Consider the following 24,114-nt stretch of genomic DNA (forward strand, 5'->3'; position numbering starts at 1 on the left):
GGGGGTGGTTAAATGCAGCCAGAGTTGACAATTTTCCCCATGCTAGCACCAGGCTACCAAAGGCACTGCAGCTTGGGCTCAGTGTGCCCAGCAGAAGGCCCACAGCTGGACTTGTTGGCAAGTTTTTATAGCTCACACTGAGCTCCATACCTCTAGGCCTTTGTTGCTGCTGTCTCATGTAACCTAGTTTAAAACAAAGATAGATCAGCCTGTTTTAGCTGAACTCCCTTGTTGTGTGACCTGCCCTAAGTCCATATCACTTTCAGTAAATACCCATGATAATGGTGTTTGTTTCCTCAAAGAGAAACTAATCTTCAAAGTAAGCAAAAGGTCATCTTGGTCAATCTTTCCTTTAAAAGTTTGTCTGGGTTAAGGATGCCTTCCTGGACCTTTTCATTTTATTTTATTTTTTTTTTAATTTATTTTTTTTTTTTAATGGGCCTGGTGGATTAGGGAAATAACCCACTAGAAAAAATTTTCTTTTTTCTTTCTTTATTAACCCACAAGAAAAATTTTCATTATTAGCCTGGTAGATCTTGTGGAATAAAAGTGAAGAGGAGTTTAGGACATGTTTTTGAAAATTATGTCAAAACTTTAGCACGTACAGTTTTCAGTCAGAAGAGTTTTTTTGTTTTTGCCACTAACACAGTTCTAGTCAATGAAAGTGGCTAGACAGATCTCAAAAGTCATCAACAATTTCACTTGGGTCTGAATTTAAGAAGTAGGGCCCTTTGAGCTTCTGTTTCTCTTTAAAGGAAACCTAGTTGAGAACTGTGGGTCTACAGGTGTGCTTTGGTTGTGATGCTGAAGAATGATTATAACCCTAGACTGCATTGATATAATCCTAACTTGCCTTGTATGTCTCAGATGTGCTTGTTGTACCCAAGTGGGTCTGTGAAACCAAGGGAAAGAACTACTTTATAAAAAGCATTATTATATTATTGATCATATTGCTAATTGGTCCATAATATTAAGTGCACAGGCCTTGACTTGTGTTTACACTGTTCTCTGTTAGCATTGCATTAATATGAGATTTTTTTTCCTGCATCTGCGAGGAATTGTCACATAATAGTCATATTCATTAAAAAAATACATTTCTGCCCAAAAATGTCTGCCTATAACTGAAGGATCTGCTCATTGTCTTTCTTGCCTAATTTCTTTGAAATGAATTCTTTAACATGATATTTAATTCCTTTAATGAGGTCCTTCTGCTTGCTCTTTTCAGCCTGTCTAATGTTGAGGTTGACTTGATGTGTAAGCTTTCATAACAAAAAAAATTTAAATTTACTAATTCACATTAAGGACCATTCTGTTCAGGAAGGGAAAATAATTTTTCTGTCTTGCAGATGTATGTAATTAGGGATGTTGTTTAAAAGAGCAAATAATTATTAGCATGACTTGTAAAAACAAACCAACCAAAACAAATGGAAGGCTTTAAGAATGAGCACAGTTATTAATTTGTGTGTGCACACGTGTATATATAGATGAGTCCTATAATCCATGCGGTTAGATATCTGCTTGTTGCTTTGCAGTTTGGGGGTGAAAATGCTTTCATTGTGCTCTTTCAGAATGGCTTAGGAATGGAGTACTGCGTAATGGATGCTGCCAGCAAAATGGCATTTTGGATTTGTTTACTGCCTCAGCTGCCTCTGTTCTGAGCTATCTTTTTCCCTGCTTGTTGGAACCCAGGACATCTCTCTAGCTGTCCTGGATGGCTCCAGCCTCTGCCAGGGGGCTCAGAGACCTTGGCACAGAGCCCAAGACACCTGTGACTTTGAATTTGACCCATGGAACAAATAACCACCTTTATGTGAAGAATTACAAGTCAAGAGAGTTTAAGCAGAATAATAGTTAGCTTGTTATAGGGTGAAAAGTAGAGTTTTAAGGTTTCTAGAATGGGAGCCCAGGGTCTCAAGATGGAGGAATTTGGGTGTGTTTTGTCCTTCTTTCTTCTTCTTTCTAGCCTCCATCTTCTGGGTGATGGTGGCACTTTTGGATTGGTTTAAGGTAGGAACACAGTGTCTAACATAGGTGATAGGTATTGGGAAATTATTGGATATAAGGTACACTTAGTTTTTAGTATAAAAGAAAACACCGTCTCTGAGGGCGGGCAGTGTGCCACTGACTGACCTGCTGAATGGACCTCAGCAGGCCAGGGAAATAATGTTAGAGATAGGAAATAATGAACAACCTTGAAAACCACAGCTGAGGAATCCTGACTCCTCCTTTGACTGCTGGGCTGGGAAAAGACTTGTATGTATCTCGGGGTCACTCTGACCAGCAGAGATTCCAGGACCTGCTTGGTGTTTTGTTTGTTTGTGTATTTTGTTTGTTTCTTGCAGGCTGCTCTCCAGGTGGGTGGCCACGGGGAGCGGCTGCACCAGTGCCGGGAGGTGACGCTTTTGACGTACAAGTCCATCCCCATGCAAGTGGACGGTGAGCCCTGCCGGCTGGCCCCCTCCCTCATCCGCATCTCCCTGAGGAACCAGGCCAACATGGTGCAGAAAAGCAAGAGGAGAACGTCCATGCCTTTGCTGAATGAGTGAGTTGCACACCTGCATGTCCTAGAGGCAGGAGGCCCTTGTGGGGCAGCATATTCCGTCATGGATTTTGCATGTACTGGACTTGCAGCGCATTTGAAAAATAAATTAAAAAAAAAAAAAAATCACATCTTCTGAAGTCCCTTTTCACTCTATTGTAAATACTTACCTGACTTTCTTTTTCTCTTTATCTTCTGAGTTACCCCTGTCTTGCTTTTAGACTGGTGTTCTATCTTTCTGTTATGTATTTATTTATTTAGAGAGATTTCTGCAGGCTTGGCAGTGTGCCCCTTGGCTTCTGATGGTTCTGCATATGTATGCCATTTGCCCTTGAAGTTTTTTTGATTTAGTTTCTCAGCTTTATTGATCTGCTTTTTAAGCTGCATTGAAGACCCCATAAGAAATTGCCACAATCAAGAACTAATCAGGACATATTTCAGTCTCTGCTGTGACCACATGCTGCCTGGCAGAGTCTATGGAGAAAGATTTGAATGTCCTGAAAGAACTGTTTGTACTTTGTAGGAAATCCTTCTCCAGTATAGAAACCAAAATGAGAAATGAGTATTGTAAATGTGACTAGAGAAAAGCTAAGAATGGAAACTAGTAGCTTGTAAAGAGGAATACCCCGGACTAACATTACTTTTCATGATTAAACTTTCTTTACAAGAACTGCAGATATAATTTAATCAGAAGACACCTAAGTAGTCAAATTTTGACCTATGAAAGTGGCCATCCAATAAAATAATTTAGATTATTTTGTAGAGGATATTATTGTAATCCTTGTATAGGTCTTTATTGCTGCTAAAATGAGTGTTGCAAGGGACTTTGCTGTTTTTCATCAAATATTTCAAATGTGAAGAAAAACAGTCTGTTCTTTATCCAAAGTTACTGAACTAATGCCCTAAAGTTATTAAGGATCCACATTTAATTCAAACACTCATACAATGAGGATTTAATATTTCTGGGGAAATGGGTGGGGGAATTTTCTGTTGCAATTGTAATGGTGAGGCAAGCTCTGTGAAGAGATGTAATACCTTCCAAAAGGCTAACTCATATAACTGGAAAAAAAGAGACAAGGTCTTAGGCACACCTTTTCTCTTCAGCTATCTTGAAAGTTGTCTCCCTTACAGCTATATATCTAGAGAAAGATCCTGCTTTACTTCAAATTTTGACTCCAGCCCGTAAGAATTTATTGTCATCTCCTGGCTGTCAATCTATTAATGTAATCAAAGCCACCCTGGTTACTTTCAACATGTTCCTGTTCAATTTAGCACTCTGTTCTCTTACTGAAACAAATTCTTTTAGTTGCAGTAGAAACCCATTTTTCTAATGTGCAATTTCTATTTGCCTGGAAAATACATAAGGTATACTCATCTTTCTTGAGCAGAGAATAGCAGACTCTTGACTATGGGCAGCAGTGCCCAATTTTACCCAACTGCAACTCCTCAGTGAAAGCAAAGGGCAGCCCTGGAACATCTTTTTCTGCACGGAAGGAGACTAATGCAAATGTAAAAAGAGAATTCATGGCATTTCAAGCTGATAATTAGCATGGGTTAGTTTTGGATTTTTAGATCTGAATTAAAACTCTGGTAGGGAAATTGAGATTTGTAGTATGTGCCAATTGTCAAGGGGATATTCTTTGTGGTTTAGTTTGATTTAAATGTGCCACGGTACACTAAATTGCTGTCAGAGTCCTTTCATTTGGCTGAGGTATTTTTCTGCAGATCTCTGTCTTGGGAAAATGCAAATGATCTGTCAGGAACTGTAGTCTCAGCTTCACATATCAGAAAGTGTGTGTGTAGATATTTACATCTATTTCTATATATATCTGTGTATGTGCTTTGCTCTGAGGTGTTAAAAAGGAAGGAGAGACGACTTGAATTTTCTACTGTGATAAAAAGTGAATGACTTATTAAAGGCTAAAATCTAGGAGGCATATTAGTATTGTAAGAGGTCCATTCAATATGATACTGATTGGTAGTATTGCACAAGGGAAGAAATTTGTAATTAAATATGTTTATTTATTTTTCTTAACTTGATCTCTAGGATATAACTCCTTGTTCAGTTGGAATCTCCCAGAAAACCTTGTATTGGATTGAACATGGTAGATGAAGGGTTTTTTAATGACTGTCATTTAAATGTTAGATGTGTGAGATAAGTCAGTGGGTCTGGAGCTATCCTTAATTACTAGACAGCTCTTCTTGAGCTCCTTGCCAAGAAAGCAATTAGAAAATTATCTTGGTCACAGAAATGCAGAGTTATTATTGTCAGCTTTGATATTATTGCCAGATAAAAAGTGAGAGTGAGTAGAAAAAGACTTGAAGAAGATTTATGCTGTTTCTGTATTTTTTTTGTCCTGATCATCTTTTTCTGTGGGTTTTTTTTTTTTTTCCTCCTTGAAACACTTGTTGGCTAAGTTCTCATTCCTGTTCTCCACTATTGATCACAGTAGCATGTGAAAGAGACAACACAGCTTGGTTTTCTGTGACTGAGCCAAGAATGTGACTGTTGTGAGCTATACCAAAAATTATGGGTAATAAGAAGAGAAACTGTGGTTCAGCTTTTCCAGGAATAATTTTCTGGTTAGAAACTCCTGCATAGTATATTCCCCAGTAAATTTCATATTAATGAACACTTCCTGAATTGCAAAATGTATTTTGCTCTCACTAACTTTTAGTTTGGCTTGAGGGAGAGCATCCTGCATAAATGAAGAGAAAGAAGTGGGAAGAGCTTTCAGATAAAACATATTTGGTACATTCAAGAAAAAGAAAGGGATCATTTGAATATAAACAATAAAGGTGAATACTAATAAAATGCAAGTTTCCCTAAGGTATGAGCAAGAGGAATGGAAACAGCAACTTGTCATTGTAGATACAAAATCTCCAGTAAGGGCATTTTTTCTTAAACAGTAATTAGTTGGTCAACCCTTGGAGACAATTCCATCCGGATCTCAGCTTTGATGTTTGTTTGCATTTCTGGACCTGCTTCCAAAGTCTGTTGCTTTGAAATTTTTCAGTGCCTGTGGAAGAAATTCTGGGATTCCTTGTCTTGTGTACTTATGTGCCGAGCTTTTCACTGCTCCTCACTTGTGTCTTTAGAAAGCTCCTGTGTGCCACATAGCAGTGATTTTCTCCATTTGCATGTCTTCAGTTGCTTTTGGCTTCCTAGTGCGAGCTCAGAGACCTGCATGGCCACTCATTCAACTTTTATGTGACACATTCCTTTTGTTTCTGTTTAAATGTTGTGTGGTCTTTCTCTTTCTTTCTTCTCTTCCACTCCTCCTCTCTCTCTCACCGTTTTTTCTTGTCTGTCCTCACCGTGTGCTGTTTTTCTCCTGGCCACTCATTTCCTGCTGCCTTATAGTATCCATAAAGTGCAGTCTGCTGACCTGAGGAGAGTCTCGGCTCCCCCTGATTCCTTCACTGTGTGAGTATCTGGCTTTTTTCTATTTTAAAAGTTCCACAGCCTTTGTTATTACCCTGTGTCATTCAGCTGAGAGATGGGGCAGTAAAATCCAGTGACAAATGGGAAGAGGGAGCTCAGATGACAACATGATGGGCACAGTTCCACAGCAGCCAAGTAAGGTGAGCAGGACATGTCTGGTGATGGAGACCAGGTTCAGCCAGGAGCCAGCACCCCAAACATCCATGGCAACAGGCACATTTGAGGTTTAATCCATCATTCCTGGAAAGAATTGGGATGACATCTTTTCAATCCAACACAGGAGGTTTCCTCTGAACATGAGGAAAAAATGCTTTTTATCATAAGGTTGACAGAGCACTGGCACAGATTGCCAAGAAAGGTTATGGAATCTTCATCTTTAGTCATAATCAAACCCTGCCTGGACATGGTCCTGGATAGCCTGCTCTAGGTGCTCCTGCTTGAGCAGGGGTTTGCACCAGTTGACCTCTGGAGGTCCCTTTCAGCTCCAATCATTCTGTGATTCTGTGACATTTCAGAAAATTTCAAGTGCTTCATTGTTATTTTGGAAAAAGGAAAGATTTTCCGTTTGGTGTGCCTTTTCTGTGGGCCCAGTTTGCTGTATTCTGCTGACAAGCATGAAGTAATGAAACCAACTTGCCTCACCAATTCAGCATCTGAATCAGCCTCTAGAAAAAAGTTGAGGTAACCCTTATTTCTTACACAGAACATTGAGCTGTGTGTCTAAGAGAATGAGTACTATTTCCAAGCTCAGGGATATCCCTTGGAAAATGACATCCAAGTTTTGATGCAGTTCATTTTAATGTTCCATTTGATATCAGCTGTCTGAATAAAGCAGGGAGAGAAAGACTTGTAAGCCCTAAACTAATTTGAAAGTCAAAGTTGGTCTCTGTCTTAAAATCTGTAAAAATAGATGAAACGTGCTGCTGCACTGGGGCTGCCAATTAATGTGTCTGGCAAATTAAAATAAGAACCCATGAGGTAACATGGAAATATGATTTGGATTATGATGGCTTTGAGATTCAAATATTGCTTTGTGTTTTTTTGTTGAACAACATAGAAGAAGACTGAGTTCCAGTTAGTACTGAACAGCAGGGCAGATCCTACTGAGACCTGGTGATGGATTATAGCCTGTCTCAGATAAATGTCAGGATTTCTGCAGCAGGAGATGCATGGGAGTTTAGGGCAGCCAATTTATTAGGCTCATGTGGTCTTTTTTTTGCAGAGATAGTAGAACTGTAGTGTGATCCATTACAAATGCTTATACAAGGTGTGTAAGTAAATACAAGTGCTGTATTTTTGAGGGTCTTTTAAAAGGAAGGTGAAAACCTGCATTTTCCTGCTGGATGTTCAGAGATGAGATGCATAGAGAGAGAGTACATTTGTCTCATGTGGTTGATGCTGGAAATTACCATTGAAAAATAAGATATTTACTTGTGTAGCCCTTACAGATCTTCTACAAGTGGAATAAACACTGTGGGTAGGTTGTAATCATTTTTTCAATTACAAAATCTGCATAAATGAAAATACAAATATCACTGTATTGGTAAATACTACTCCTTTATGGAGTTCGTGGTAATGATTGCAGCAGAGCATGTGTATAAAACCTGTAGAATAACAAAAGAGTAATAGAAAATAGTATTTTTGCTTTTAGAGCTTCAAAGGCCAAACAAAATCAACTTACTCAGGCTGAATATAGTTACTGTTTATAAGAGGAGAGTCTAATAAGGAGCACTAGGAGGCAAGGTGTAAGGGAGAAAGTGAACTGTTCTCCAAATGCAGAGTTAAGGATGAAAATGCTTAGAGATATCTTCTTTTTTTTTTTTTTTTTTTTTGAAACATGATTTATAGGGAATTGAGTCTCAGAATTTCTTATCAGTTTTTCCTGTTTAGCATGTGGATTTCTGAATGTGAAGCTGTTCTGTGTTCCCTGGCAGCCCAGAAAGCCAACCATAAATTGGGCTGCAGCTGAAGCAGTGTGGCCAGGCAGGTCCAGGGAGGTGACTCTGCCTTGTGTTCTGCTCTTGTGAGACCTCACCTGTAGTGCTGCATCCACCTTTAGGGTCCCCATTTTGGGAAGGATGTTGACCTGTTGGAGTGAGTTCAGGAGAGGGCCCCCAAGGTGATTAGAAGGATTGAGCACCTCTTCTATGAGGAAAGGCTGAAAGAATTGGGATTTTCAACCTGGAGAAGAAAAGACTTTGGGGTAACCTAATTGTGGCCTTCCAGTACCTGAAGGGAGCCTACAAGAAACATGGAGAGGGACCATTTACAAGAGCGGATAATGACAAGTGGAATCATTTCAACCTGAAAGTGAGTAGGTTTGGATTAGATATTAGGAATGAATTCTTTAGGGTGAGGTGCTGGAACAGGTTTCCCAGAGAGGTTGTGGGTGCGCCATCCCTGTAGGTATTCAAGGCCAGGTTGGATGGGGCTTTGAACAACCCGGTCTTGTGAAAGGTGTCCCTGCCCATGGCAGAGGAGTTGGGACTAAGTGATCTTTTAAGTCCCTTCCAACCCAAAAAATTCTATAATTCTGTTTAGAGGGATTATTACTTATGGACACCCTCCTGCACTTAGAAGGGTAAAGTGTGAGAGAACCACAGTTAGCATGCAGGAGAAGAAAAGCAAGTTCCAGGATTCTACTGGGAACTTCAGAATGTGTTTGTTATTTTAAGTGTCTCTGTGGGTGTAGTTCTACAAAGCCAAGTGTGTTTGCTGAAGAAATTGTGAGATAATAAAGTGCCAAAGAACTCACTAGGGTTATCCAGGTTAACCAGGCTTATCTGGGATAACACTTATGTCCTGGTTTTTGCTGTGAAATGGCTGATTTTCTCCCTAATAGTTGTACAGGAATGCTTTTTTGATTTATGACAAGAATAATGTTTTGGTTATTGCTAAGAGGTGTTTATCCCAAGTAAACACTGTTTTCAGTGTCTCACAATCTGCTGTTGAGGAGCTGCACTCATTGCTGGGAGAGAGTGAGGCCGGGTAAGCTGACACAAACTGGCCAAGGGGATATTTCACACCAGAGAAGGTCATGCCCAGTATGTAAACTGGAGGAGTTACCTGGGAGGGGTCTGACTGCTGTTTGGGGATATGCTGCGTGGTGAGAAGTTGTATTGCACATCCCTTTTTTATCTCGTGTTTGTAACTCTCTCTACCCCCACTTATCATCATCATCATTTTCATTATTACCACATTTATTACTATTATACTATTTTGTTCTGTCATGAAATTCTTATCCCATCTGTGAGGTTTATCTTTTCTTTCCAATGCTGCTTCTAACTAAGGGGACTGTCCTTTGGCCCAGCACACTATGGCATAGCTGCTCATCCAGCTCAAATTCCCAAATGAAAGAAAAAAATAAGTGGTAGAGCTTATAATTTCAAGGTGTTATTTTTTTTAGGTAAAGAGTTTAGCAAGAGCTTCACCTTAAAATAGTAGGGAACTTTTGTGAAGCATTGAAATTCGTCCATAGAAGAGACTGAATGAGTCTGCTCTGTTGTGGCAGTTCTTATGTTTCAAGTAGATCGATGCTGTCAGAAACTGTTTTTTAACGTATCATTTCCAAGCTCTGTCAATGTGGTCTTGAAAGTAAGGTGAATTCATTTTTTCTCTTTTGGCTACAGCTTTCCTCTTTCCAATTGTTCTAAGCGCCAGAATACTTAATTAATTTTTCATGTTTATTTCTTCTCTGGGAGACAGGTAATTCATTAATCATTCATTGTCAGTGCAAACATCCCCTAAAAGCCTGATTTTTTTTTTCTCAACTATTTCTTGTATGGGGGGGAAGTATATTTCCTTTTCTGTTTACTGAATCATGTTAAAATTTGTGTGTAGGATGGTTTGGGCTGTATTCTTGAAGATCTATCAGAAATTTGTCACTGGATTCTGTAGACTTGTTGGACTGTTTATTCTTATTATTCATTTCTCTGTGGAGACATGAAGTGTAAGAAATGGTTCTCTGGGTTCATAAATAATTGAAATTGGGATTGGGGTATTTATAATTTACAAGCCTGTCTCCCCAGCTGAATCAAGCTGGTGGCGTGGCAGAAGTGTTGATGTTTGCTGTGCGGGAGTGCCAGGCTTGGGCAGGACCCAAGCTTGCTCTACCCGTGCTCTTCCCTGGGTGACTGGAGGCAGGAGCACGTGTCCTAGGAAAACCAGCTGTGCTCCAAGTGAGCTGTCTGGCATCCTCTCACTTGTTGCTGGATGATTAATAGGGGTGAGAGGAGGAACTCATGGCTTCATCAAAAGCCGCCAAGTGTGTTTTCTAGATGAAAGATCTTGGAGAAGATTCATATTTAGGTTTGTGTTTAAATGAAATCATTATAAATAGTAAGCATGAACAAACACAATGTTTTATTTGACCTCAATCTTTATTTGCATCCTCATGAGGCAAATGACATTTAGGATTTAGTTCTGTGGATTGATGTGTTTGTGGAATGAGTTCTTAATTAGATTCTTTAGGAGGTAATGGACTTCATTAATCTGTACTTTCAAGTACTTTTTGTTGGTTATGTAATACACCATTTTAAAAAAAATTAAGAGGTAAGTAATTTAAGCAATTTAGGTTGAATTAAAGTGCAGTAATCTTCCCAAATTTATTTATAAATTGCTGCTTTATGTGGAAAGCTTTTCTTCCTCTCATTGCAGTTAAGCAAGTTGTTTTACACAGTATTTAGAGACTTCTATTTCTATTAATACTGTACTAATGTTTCTGTTTAGTGGTATTCATCACCCTGTTATTTGCTTTTACATGGACATGCTTATGTATTTAATCTTGCTGGTTTTTGGATATACTGAGTATGTCTGAACAAAGACAAATTGATCTATTTGTATAATAATATGGATTATGATGTAGTGTCCATGAAGACTGCAGTAGTGTTGATAGTGGAAGTATTTTGCTCAGCTCCATTAGAGTTCTGTGAATGAGTGAGTTAATTAGTTTGACTGATGAGGGCAACATACCCTGGTGTCTATTGCTAGTCTGATAGCACAAGAAATGAATATTCAAGTAGTGAGTTTTAGAATCAAATTTGTTTTGAATAGGTAATAAAATTTAGTGACAGAATGTGTGAGCCAATGACTACTATAAGAGAACAAAGGGTGTTTGCAGAGAACTGATGAACAAAACCATCCAGCTTCAGTTACTGAATAAATGTCTCTTTTGTGTATGTGTCAATACACACATTTTTAGGAATGTGTATATATGTTTTCTTGTGTTATGAATATGCTGCTTGTGACTGGACCTGGCTAAATGTATAAATTTCTACCCTGTAGAAAGGAACTCCTGACATTGTTATTTCTGGTAATAGTTTATTTTCTATAGAAAGCTGCTGTTTTCAAGGTTACATTTTTTTTACTAAGAAAACGAAACTTTTCAAATGGACAAGAGGCCAAGTTCTGTTTGTCTCCAGTTGTATGTTTTAGCACACAACCTGTTTATGTAGTGGTTTTAGCCGGTCTTTATAGAAATAGAGTGAGAGGAGGGGAGAACAGAATATCAAATGCTGGTACTTGCCAGTTGATTGCCCTCCTACACTGGACCTGCTCCTATTTCTCCTCAGGAAATACATCACACTTTAGATGGTGTGCTTGTTGCTCCTGCAGGAGCAAAATCAGAGATATAGAGTGTGCCTATATATCAAAAATTATACTTTTTGCAAAAGCATGCCAAGTGTCCTATTAAATATTTTCTAATTAAAAGAGAATTTTGGAGAGTGTGTATGTGGTTCTTGGAAGAAAAAATATATTCTAGATTTGCTCTTAATTTTAGACATTTCTCTTCCTCCAGCTCCAAGCAAAGAAAAAGACCTTGTTCACTTCTTTTCAGGTGAAAGGACTAATTTGACTCAGAAGGTGATACTGTGCATGCAGTAGGTTGCCATCGGCTTCAAGCTAAGAAATAACACTTGTTTTTCTTCCTTACATGGCATTAGGCAGTGAGTCAGCATGTCTACAGAAGTCAGTGTTATCTTTCTCTCCCCTTGGTGTCCAAACGCCATCCTGTGTGGGATGGTGTTTCGACACCAACAGGTAGGTTGTAAGGGAGGCAATTAGCCAAGGTTTGGCAGATGTTGGCATGAGGTCATCCTGTTTTCATCTGCTTTCATGAGACCCAGATCATTCATTGTGATAATGAGTTTGAAATGAGGCCCATTGTAATAGAACATAAGTCTACCACTGATTAATTGATGACATTAGTGAAGAAAATTCACATTTGAACCAGTGTTTAGAAATGAGGTAACACAGGTAACATTTGTGAGCTGTGCCTTGTCCTTCACTAGCAGTGCAAATGCTATAAATCAGATAGTTTAAAACTGAGACAATGAAAGAAGGCAAACTGTATATTTATGAGAGTACACAGCATTATGACTTTGAAAAGGCAGTGTGTATTGGTCAATATTACTGTAGGCAGAATCCTGGTACTAGCAAGATTAAAACAGAAAATATAGAGAGTCTGTAGAAGCACAGAATGAGTAATCTACTTTTAACTGACCTGGGGCTGAGTTCCTATAGGACAGACATTTGCTACATGTGTTATAATACACAGATTGTCTCTCTTTCTTTAAAAGTGGAAGATGCAAGTGTGACTAAATTAATTTGCATAGCATCTAGCTAAAAAATCAAACAATAGGTTACATTAAGGTAGAAACTAGTGTGAAATGAAAAAGAAAGCTTTTCTGGAAAAATTTATATCCGTATTTATATGGATATTTCATATTAAGTGTATGAACACTTAATTTCTAGACACTGACCTATTGAGTCTTTCAAAATTATCAATAGTTGAGGTATCTAAATCAGACTAAATTCAGTAAAAGTGAGATTGCTATACTGTTCCTTGCTTTTAAAAGTCCTCCTGGGTTCTGAGTATTAGACTCAGAACTTCTGAAATCTGGTTCTTAGCCACATTTTTGTTGACTGTTTCTCAGACCTGAGGTGATGGATCAGGATCCTTCAGTAATGTGGTGTAGATGCTCTTGTGGGTAGAGATTGTCCTGAGATACTTCCCAAGAAGCATCTTTCTGCGTCTTGAAATTGAAGTTGGCAAATCTATCTACTGGCTGTGGTAGGGCTCTAAGAATCTACGCAAAGTCAAACTGGAGAACAGCAGGGTAACTAAATAGGGGTATAAGAATTCAGAAAAAACCTTTGCATTTTCAGGTGACACAAACAGCAAACGGGATTCCTGATCTTGCTTATTATTTAAGGTGTAATGTCTATGCTGTTGTGCAGTAGAAAGTCATAATTTTAAATTCAGGAATAGCCCTGTGGGGACGTGGCTCACTTTTGAAGAGGCTTGTGCGTTTTCTTCTTTCAGAGAAGATTGAAATCCCTTCATATCCTGTTTTCCTTTGCTCTTCCAGGGAACACTTTGTCTAAGAAGCTTTCTTGTTTTCTTGCAGTCCTCATTCCATCCCAGATCGCCTGCGGATCAGAGTGAACAGGATTAATTTACAAGAATATGAGGGGCTACATTATGACAAGGAAAAGCTCCGGGAAGCTTGTAAGTTGGAAGAAGCCAGATTGTGGCTGCTTTTGGTAGAACATTCTGTACAAATCTTACTTTGACAAAACAACCCCTACCCCAAAAATAACACCACCACCCAAACACAGAGTCAAGGACACACTTTTGGATGAGTAATATTGAGAGTATGCTCATCTATATGTGCATATGTACAAATGTGTTCTCTCTATATAAATAGCCTCTATAGAGATTATGTATAGAGATTTCACTGCTTTCTTATTTAACTATGTTTCTGCCCTATGATTATATTTACTGTAAAATAAGTGTTTTGCACACAGAGTATTTTTTTTCATGTCTTTCTGCTGGTTCTGCTGGGTTTCTAGCATATGAAACTGTACCAGATTTTACAATTAACATCAGATTTCAAGCTGAGTGAGAGACCATGATATATTTGATATTGAGAATGTGCACTGACCTGGAACATGGTTCTTGCACAGGTACATTTATCTTGGGGAGAAAATCTGGGTTCCCCACACCCTTATTCTTTACCAGGCTTTATTTTCCATCTCAGAGAATAATCGCTGTTTTGTTTCCTCATGTAGTGGTTTAATTGCTGTGTTTAGGGGTAAGTCAAAAGCAGACAGTGGTTGCTTTGGCAACATTGATGATGACAATCTGAACTTAAAAATGTAATTCCTTTCCTTGGTGACACACAGAGTCATTAATCAATGAGGGACAGGGCTGTTTGTGATAACAATTTAATAGTCTTGTTATGCATCTGGCTCATTATTCATATTAAATTATGAGCATGAGTGTTTGTTGTGCAACAGAGCTTCGGTTCCCTCTGCAATACAGAGTGCTTTGGTAATTAAAGGATGACAATACTTTTAATTGGTTTGCTTATCTTATTGTTAGAAGATAGTTAAACTGTTTCCATTTCACTCTTCCAGTCCCACCCCTCCTCCTTACACCAAAAGAATTGAAATAGCTTAAATTTTAACATAGGTCTTGACAGCCTTAACTGAAGTTAGTGGATTTTGGTCATATTTAAAGCAATCGAAGCCTTCACTGGACTGAGAAGAATTTTAACAGGATCAGGATTATTCCTCACTGGAGCAGAACTTGCTTCAAGTTTAAATTGAGAGTTTGACATTGAGTAGATTTCAGGCCACACTGAACACACAACTCCCCAACACTGTCAGAAACAACTTGGTTCATTTGAGGGTTTCCCATCTGAGGAGAGTTATTCTCATCCATCCTTAGTATGGATGCAAATTTTCTGTGTCTGTAGTTAGCATGTTTTTTGTCCTTAGGAGCCATTACATTTTCTGACACAAAGCATATAACTTCTTACACTATTATCACTGCAGGGGTAGATGTTTATGTTATTTGCCACCTGCCAAAATTCATAATGATAACATTATAAGAAAATGCCAGCAACTGACCTAACATCCTGGTTTTCCATTTTGTATGGATTTGATCACTTAGTAGGAGTGTGCTTGAGAGGTTATAATTAAAAAAACCAGATGTTCGTTCATCAAGAGTTAAAATGATTGCTTTGGACATTGGTGGGTCATTTGTAATGAAACCCTTTTGAATCTTTGAAGTTAATGCATGTCCACCATGATAATATAACATAGTTGGACTGGGCTATTCTCCCCAGATGTTTTTCATTGAGTTCTTTTCCCTACCAGTCCTCTTTTAACTTCCCAGTAATGCATGTGCATTACTGTTGCTACTTACTGAAAGAATATGAGAAAGCAAATATCGCCATTACCCTAAAAGAGACCAGAAAAGATACTTCACCTTAACCTTTGCAGTAGGAATGTCCTGTGAGAGGGCACTGTACACTGGTGGTCATAAGCCTACTTCTCTGGTTATATAACTTTAAATGCCTCTTTTACAGGGGAGTTGTTACTGAAGAGGTGCTAGTTTCCTTCAGCAGGACTGTAGCTCTTGTGCGTATGGATGTCTCACTAGATGCTTGCAGGAGACCAAGTTTATGTACTGGTTCAGGCTTTGGCAGAATACCTACAACTGAATCCAGAATGCTATACTTAATATCTATTCTCCAGCCACATGGATTAAAACCAGTTTGGCCTCCCTAAATTATTTGAGAACAAAGCAGAATCTCACAGCAATCTGAACAGAAAAAGGAAGCCAGTTAATAAGGAGCTACCCCTGAAGCAAAAATAGCAAAGAACCTATTTTGGCTTTTGCCTCTTACATGGCTCCATAACATAGTTTTGAAAGCTCTGACCTCACTGTAATAATCTGGATCATTTTAACTCACAGTGAATACATTAATCCCCCTTGCTTGCTTGTAATACTGATTTGAATCTGTCAACTATTTCACTTAAGATTGTCTTCCTGACATAGAGGAGCTCATGACACAAAATGTTCCATGAAGATTAATCTTCACTCTGCTGGAGGTAGACACTTCATTTTGAAAGCCTCCAGAACAATTAAAGAATGTCATTTTGTCCTTTGAAGGGCATGACTGTCCTTAGCTCATTCTCCTTCTGTTGTTTTCTACTTTTCTTGTCAATGCAGCTGGCATTTAACCCAGATGCTGTTTCTGAATTGTCCCTTTCTTCCCTCCCCTTGCTCCTTTTCTCCTGTCAGCATCTCAGTATTGTGTGGGAGATGATTAATGATGGTGCAGAGTGTACTTATTGATCCTTCAGTGAGGAGGGATAAATGCTTTGATGCAGCATTTTAAGGAAGGGATATATGTTGGCATTTTAGTTATGTTGTAATAATCTTCACTGCAAATGTCATTGTCTTTTCTAACACCTCCTTATTCATGTCCTAAGCACTTGTCACCTTAGTCACAAGCTTTGCCATCTCCGGCCAATACAAGAGCTGTACATCAAATATCCACAACTAAGATTCTCACTCAAGGAGTGAGGTGGACTGATGTTTCTAGGAGGGCAAAATTTATTTCTTCCTCTACTGCCTGCTTGTCTTGTGTGCACTCTCTCTGGCTTCCTGTTATAGCAGCAAGGTGTGATCTAAAGCAGCACTGTGGGTGAACAATTGAGTTATTTTTAAGGCAGCAAAATCTTTCTGTGTGACAGCCTGTTTTCTCCTTTCCAATATAACTAAGAATTTCCTGACAGTGGAGGCATATGTGGAAACTAATTTGGTTTAAAAAAAAGGCAACAAACAAACCAAACATAAGCTAGACAGTGACCTAGTGATCTTCCGTGCTTCTTAGTTCTTCCTGGCAACACCATTTCAGATTTGCACCATAAAAATATCTCAGTGAAATAACTCACCATAAGCAGGAACTGACCACTTGTGGGGTTTCTTAATAGGGTATGTCAGCCCTTACTGCCCTCAACTTGTTGTGTGTGCCCTAGCCATGGAGAATAATCTTAGCTTCCTCAGTACCACCAAGATTAAGGAGGAATCTTAATACCCAGTTGCAGTGATCAGAAACAACTCTCAGCCCTGTGTCAGCTCTGGATTTCTCATACTTTCCTTTACACAGACCCAGCTTCTCCTTGTGTCCTCTAGAATAAAATGGCACACTAGACTCAAAAGAAATTTTAAGAGAAAATTTAGTTTCATGTGTTTAACCATTGGACTGTCTGTAACTTAACAATTCTTTTCTGTGCAGCCTCCTTGCTCTGTGTGTGTGCATGATGCTGTAACATTATGGGGGCTTAACCTTGAATTCTTGTCTCTGATTATCTGTAGCTAAATATCTATAATGTGTGTGCCTCTAATATCTGTGGGTTACCTGAGGGTTTTGGGGTCATTCCAGGAGTTCTTATCATTTACATGGGGGTACACAGAGTAACAAGCTTGTGACTCTTTGTGATGTGTACATGTACAGTGATACTGTAGCTTCCTCATATCAGAAACGCACTTAGAATCCTTGATCTATCAAAGACGTTCTGACTCTTTAAAACTTAGGGATATCACAAGTGAAGTTATTTTGAAGATTAGCTCATGTGATTTTGAACAGCTAGAAAGGGCCAACACTTAGGACTTGGTATTTATATCCTGAATATGTAATATAAAAGTCAGCAGGGAGCAGAAGTCTTCCTGATGAGCCATGAAGGAAATGTGCTTATATTGGAAAGCAATTTTGCGCTGGATGGATTTAGAGGAGGCAGCTACAAACCTTCCCTTTCATCCTGTAAAGGATGCACCAATGGGCATTTATTTGTCAGGAGATCTCTTTGGGCACATGGAAGAAGCTCCATAAAAAAAAAGCCTTACTTTCACTTTGCTTAGAGGTCAGTGCCTTGCTTGAACAACTTTGTTTTGTCAGTATGTGTTGTGCACACATTAGCTAATTTAGGCATTTCTTCATCATTGTGATTTCATAAGATCTGAAACTGAGAAGGGTTGAAATAGTTGCTTAAAGCCTCCTAGAAAAGTGAAAGCAAGAGGATTAGAAGTCAGTAGTGACTTAAATATTGGAAATTGCAGTTCTCTGAGTTTGGGGGGAGGAGTAAACCCAAGCCATTGAAATCATGGGGTTATATCACAGAATGATTTGAGTGGGAAGGGATTTTTAAAAATCTAATTCCAACCCACTGTTGTGAGCAGGCACTTCCCCTAGAGCAGGATGCTCAAAGTCCCTGACCTTGAACTCTCCCAGGAATGGGGACATCTTCCACTTATCTGGGTTATCCATTACTGTGTCTTGCCACTCTCATTGTAGAGAATTTCTTCCTAATATCTAATCTAAATCTACTTTGTCTTGACACCTCACAGGGCATATTTAGTACAGTCCTCTGCCTTTTGAGCTAGTGGAAATTGTCATGTGTTAAGTTTGTCATCTTCTTTAAACTAGAAGAGATAGGCATTTATATTTATAAAATTTGTATTTATATAAAATTTATAAATTTATATTTCTATTTACCTTAGAGAAGTGGAGAGAAGCAAGAATATTAAGTTTCCAGGAAATCATACTGTAGTTTGTCTTTCTCATGTAGGCTTTTCTGTGAGGTTCTTCTGTTCATATTCTACTTGCATGTTTCCTTAGTGCTTTTCTGATTTGATTTCCTCTTACTTTTTCAGTCCTGCTTGTCCCCTTTGGATAACTCATCCCACACACATCCTTCCTGCCTGTCAGTCTGTCCCTTCAGACCTCACAGCACAGGTTCCGGCTATTTTTCTTTACCCTAAATACTTATTTGTTGTTTATCCAGATCTCTGCTGTCAGCTCTTACTCCTAATATCCAATCCCAGTCAGCTTCAATTCCCAGCTCTTCAAATTTTTTTTCTATAATCTGTTTCTTTTTGTGTGGTGGTTGGCACAGGTTCTTTCCTCCTTTGACTTCCCTTTTGGCAGGATATTGGGAAAATCACAGAGACTGGAGGGGATGACTGCCATTTCAAACATGGTCTGGTTTAATCTGAAAACTTCCACTCTTTTTCCTCCTTTTATGTGAGGGTTTTGCAAGTGGGCTAAAAAAACTAGTAGCCAATGAACCTAGGGAGAATTGGGTTTTCTCAGTATAATATGCAGAAGGGATCTAAAAAGATACGTGGCTTAGATTTGTGTGGTAAGAAAATCCTTTTGTACAAACTCAGCTTTATTAAACCATTCTGGAAAAAGCCAAACCTCTTAATATAAATGTCTGAATATTTTATGATTCTCTACCATGTATTTTCTTGGGCCTTCATATTCTTAATATCATATTCTTAATATCTTAATATCAAGAAGCCCTTCAGGAAAATGGCTTTCTTATGACATATTCAGTAGTGAGGATCCTTTATTTGTTGCATTAAACATTTACAGTCCAATGTCTAATCTCCCCAGTCCCCTGAGGTATGTCAGAATCAGAATGAGTTTTCCTGGCATTCACATCTACTGTAATGTTCTGTCTCAAGGCTGTTTTGTTTGGGATTTGAGTGGGTTAATCATGGTATTAAGATCACAAATTGAATCCTTTCATAACAATAAACAGGTAAGTTAATTGAATTTTATAATATATGTAAGAATGTTTGGGCTGCCTTCATTTGTGTCCTCAATACTATTAAAGAGTTCACTAGCTATTGGTATTCAGCATACTGGGGATTTAATAATTGGAAGATTTGTTTGTTGCTTACAAATTCCATAGCTAATTTCATGAGGACTTAGGAAATCACTCCTAATCTTGCAGTTAATTAGAATACTAGGCTGGCCATACTGCTGCATCTGCCCAACCCTCCTCCTGCTGATCCTTGGTTTGGGTTAGTGTTGCTAGGAACAAAATTCTTTCTGCAGTACTGGTTCAGATTATGAAGCAGCTGTCTGCCTGTCTCATTTCCTGGGGTTCTTGCACTGCTGCTCATCACAGCTGCCTGGACAAAATCCTTTTTCATCATTCAGGGAGCACAAAGGAACAGGGAGATGGATGCAAGTGGCCAGAAGAGCAGGCGCCTCTGGAGAAAAATATCTGGCACTTGAGTGCTGTGGCTTGGCTCATGATCTGAGACTATTCCTTATTTTTGGCACAGTCACGTGGGTGGGTTGATCCATATATTCACAGGAGTGGACAGTGTGTATGTACATGGAAAGTTGTTTTGTAGTGCCTGAGATCTTAATGTGTTTGCACTCCCACCTCTCTCCTGGCATACCCACTAATCCCTGTGCCCCACAGGAATTTGTACTGTCCGCATCCTCATCCACACAGCAAATGCAGAGGCTCCTTTAGTCCTGGATGAAAGTGCCCACAATGTAACTGTCTGCTATGCATGTTTACTTGACATTAATTGATTTATCATAAATTAACTCATTTTGCCTCTATTGCATGCTATTGCACTATTTGTAGAATGAGCAGCAACCCGAGTTTCTGTCCCATTATCAGTCACTAAGCATTTGCTTTTGTTTTAGAACAGCAACTATTGTGAGTCACTTTGTAAGTCTTGACTGTGTGGTGCATTTTGATTGCTTATTGTGGTTTATGATAAAAATCAGGGCTGTGAACATTTTCCTTGCTGAAAGCCAAATGGGTCTTGCAAAAGGAGCCAACCAAGCAACAAATGAACAACAACAACAAAAATTTGGAAGCAACATTTTTAGCATATACTTTAGTGTTATCCAGTAATGACTTTAAAGGCTTTCCAAAGGCCATGAACCATATGGAATGGAACCACTTGAGACCCACCTCACACATTACACCTCAGCTAGCTATTGACCCCAAATGTCATAGAGCATGCTAATTCATGATTTCCAAACAGTTAAGGCAGCACTTTTCTTTTTAAGGACAGTCACACAGCCCAGAGTTTCAGAACTGTTCTTTGTCCACTAGGAACCAGTATCACATAATTTAATTCAAGCTCTGAATCATGACTTCTTCAATCATTAGATGAGACTCACAAGGTATCACTACTATGATACCTATTGCATACTAGTTTTTTCTTTTTAGATGTTTTAGTGGATTTCTTTAGAATTACAAATGTTTTAAGGTCCTCCTCTTTTGGTCTGTTGGGAATGGTGATAGTTAAGGATTCCAATTCTGTTATCTGTGTTGTTTTGTCAGGTCAAAGCTGTAGTCCCCATTAAGTGTAGAGAAGAGAGAAAAAAAAAATCTGTGGTGACAGTCTGTGAGCCAGTGCTGTAACTCCCTAGTGCTCTGTAGCTGTTGGAGGTGTAGCCATGTCTGCTACAATTCAGTTTTTAGTGCTATAAATGAATTTAACAAACACTTCTCTCAGTAAGGGCTGCAAAGGGATCTGTTCAATTGAATCTAGATAGCCATTAAGAAGTCTCTGCAAAGAGCTTAAGGGGCTCCTGCCAAAACAGGTTAAGCAATAATAAACACTAAGCAAAGAGAATCAGTCTGTAACCCAGAGCAGTGGATTGTTTGAAACAAGCCCTGTTTCTGACCCTCCTTCCCCTTGCTTGTGTCTCAGTCTCTGTTCTGCAGTGAAAGAATCTTAGAGGTTTCCATGAGCACTGTTTCCACCTGGCCCCTCTGAAAATGTGCAGGGGGACTGTCATCACTATTGGATGTCAGTGTTGTTTCAGGAGATGTGTGACCTCTTCCTTCCCATCTATTCCTTCTTTATGTTCTTGCTCTCACTCCAGCATTTTTTCCCCTGCCTCCCATTTCCTGGGTCTGTAACTCTTTTGATGTTCAATTTGCTTTGCAAACACATTTCTGGCAGCATTGCTGAGTCCTGTGCTGGCCTCTGAGGTCCTCAGTCACCTTGACTGCTGCAGGAGCCCCCCAGCTCTTCTCCCTGCAAGCCACTGAACTCCTCTTTGTGCTTCAAGCTTTGATGGACCTCTCTTTCCCAATATCTTTTAGGACTATCTTGTTCTCTTATCAGAATGAAGAAGTGGGGTTTAAATACATCTCTCTCACTTAATCAACTTCTTCTCAACAGCAGGAAGGGTTGCAGCACCGTTGTGTTTTCTGTTTATCTCAGAAACCTTAGTGATTTTGTGTTGCTGCTCGTTATCCAGTTATCAAAATTGTTTGTGAATTGATATTCTGTTCTGCTTCTGGAATATTTCATGTGAGGATTTAAATATCTTTCCTGCTGCTCCCATAAATTTTTTGGCCATTATTTGATTAAAGACCCTTCAGGGAGAAAAAAAAGAACGTAATTCAGTGATTCACTTTCACAAAATCAGGTACTCAAGAGTTTTCACTTGTTTTCTTTTTATTTAATGAGATCTTAGTAGGTAGCTCTCTTGGTATCTTTCCTGTGGACTCACTTTTTTCTCTTTTATTGTATTCTTTTTAATTTATTTTTCTTTTTGTGATTTTGTTTTGGACTCTCTGGTGGCAAGAACAGAATGAATGTGAAAACTTCAATCTCCTGTTATTAAAAATTTTGCCCTAACCTGAAAGGTTTTGCTGTATTTTCACAAGTTATCTTTTTTTTTCCTGTCTGACTAAATACAGAAATGTGTCAGTTCTGTGTGTAGATGAGATAATATCTATTTTGGTTTAAAAGCAGCCCTAGATAAAAATAACCTGGTATTGGATAGTTTTCCCTGATATCAGCCGGTGATTTACATTGCTTTAAACCTGTAGAATTTGAGTTCTGAGAATAAAATATCACTCTTATTTCAAGAAACAAGGGTGCCCCCCATAACTCTTGTTCCTGGGGTATGTTCCTTTGTTTTACAAATATTTGATGTTAAGATCTGAAAATGAAGTACTCAGTTTAACTGAATATGTTTTCACTTCTTTCATGAAACCATGAAAGGTGGTTGAAAATGAAATATTTGATAATTATAAGTTGGTGAAACTGATGATGATTAATATGCTCTTGCTTTTACATAACAGTTAAGGTTTATATAACAGAAAACTCTCATGTGGACATGAAAAAAACAACGTTGGAAGCCATTGCAAGTCTGTTACAGTTCAAGAGACTTCCATTTAAGAGGTTTTTCTTTGTCTCTGATTTTTTCAGCCATTCCCCTAGGGATCATAGTTGTACGAGGAGATTGTGACTTGGAGACTTGTCGTATGTACATTGACCGTCTGCAAGAGGTGAGGCCTTTGTCAGTTCAGGTACCACTCACAAACCTATTTTATGCTTCTTTCTGTTCTGAGTGCAGGGGTATAATGATTGCAACAACTGCGTATCAAGAGTGCAATTTGCCTACCATTGAGACCAAAATTCTAGAGTTAAGATAGAATAATAAAAGTACTGAAAAATATTCCCTAAACAGAAAATCAAAGATCACACTGGTTCCTTATAAAGGATAACAGAATTGAAATGGGTGGGTGTGTATGGTTCTCCTTGATTTATAATGGAATACTAGGACTTTCCATATACCTTGTTGAAATGACATAAATTATGGATTAGGAAGTGTGTTATGCAAGGATAAACACTGTGGCCATTTGAGTAGACCCACTTGAGTGGGTCTAATTATGCAAATGTCATTCTCTAATAATGGAGTAATATGAGACACCACTAAATGCTGCAAACATAACCTAGATATTTTCAAAGACACAAAAATGGGTGTTCATGCAGCTAACAATAATTTTGCTGTTATTCTTGAACACCTTGTCTCATGAGAGTTCAGTCTACAATACACCCTGGGAAATGCAGACTCCAAATGCCTCATTACCCAAATCATTTTGTGTGAACCCCTTTAATGATAAAACTAATGGATTTTTATTAATGTATTGTCTCTGATTTTTTTTCAATCTCTTAGTGATAGCTTTCAAAAACATTTACAAGTCTGATGACATTACATTTATAAACAATTTATATATGAACATCTATAAAACTTTATAAACTAGACCAACAATTTACGTAGGAACTATGAAGCTCATCCCTTACATTGAATTCTTTGAGTGCTGTTGACTTCAAGCAGATTTTGGAACTCCACACTTGCAAGTCTGAATATGAAACTTAGTATCTCACTTAAGGCTTTCACTTTGCATTTCAGCCAGGATTCCCTTCATCAAATGCATTTCTGGACATTCAGACCTGGAGTGTGACTGTTATCAGACATAAATCCATATTGTGAGGTGGTGAATATTTGAAGTATCCAGTACAGGAAATTACTGTGAAATACTAATGATGATGATCTCATCAGATTAGAAATGTGATCTCACACTGAGTTCAGGCAGTTTTAGGTACAACCCTTGAAGGAAGCCCAGCTAGATACTTTGGTTCAATCACCCATAATGGTTGTGGAGGAACTGTGGTTTTTTTTAACCTTTTGCAGGGTTTGTACTA

The 24,114-nt window shown here is 38.6% G+C and overlaps 1 protein-coding gene across 3 annotated transcripts in view; it reads left to right on the plus strand.

Annotated features, from left to right (window-relative positions):
- DGKI (diacylglycerol kinase iota) overlaps positions 1 to 24,114 on the plus strand; it is a gene marked incomplete at its 3' end in the record, with an annotated part of 99,834 nt that overhangs the window by 23,681 nt on the left and 52,039 nt on the right. The window contains exons 13-16 of one of the 3 annotated variants that reach the window (XM_084205890.1): positions 2,343 to 2,542; positions 5,904 to 5,966; positions 13,394 to 13,494; positions 22,834 to 22,913. In XM_084205890.1, the coding sequence (XP_084062016.1) occupies positions 2,343 to 2,542; positions 5,904 to 5,966; positions 13,394 to 13,494; positions 22,834 to 22,913 (444 nt within the window). Of the gene's footprint in view, positions 1 to 2,342; positions 2,543 to 5,903; positions 5,967 to 13,393; positions 13,499 to 22,783; positions 22,914 to 24,114 lie in introns of all 3 variants that reach the window. The other 2 variants (XM_084205889.1, XM_084205888.1) reach the window with 2 other exon arrangements.

This window comes from Fringilla coelebs (assembly GCF_963513975.1).
Source record: "Fringilla coelebs genome assembly, chromosome: 5".
Taxonomy (NCBI): domain Eukaryota; kingdom Metazoa; phylum Chordata; class Aves; order Passeriformes; family Fringillidae; genus Fringilla; species Fringilla coelebs.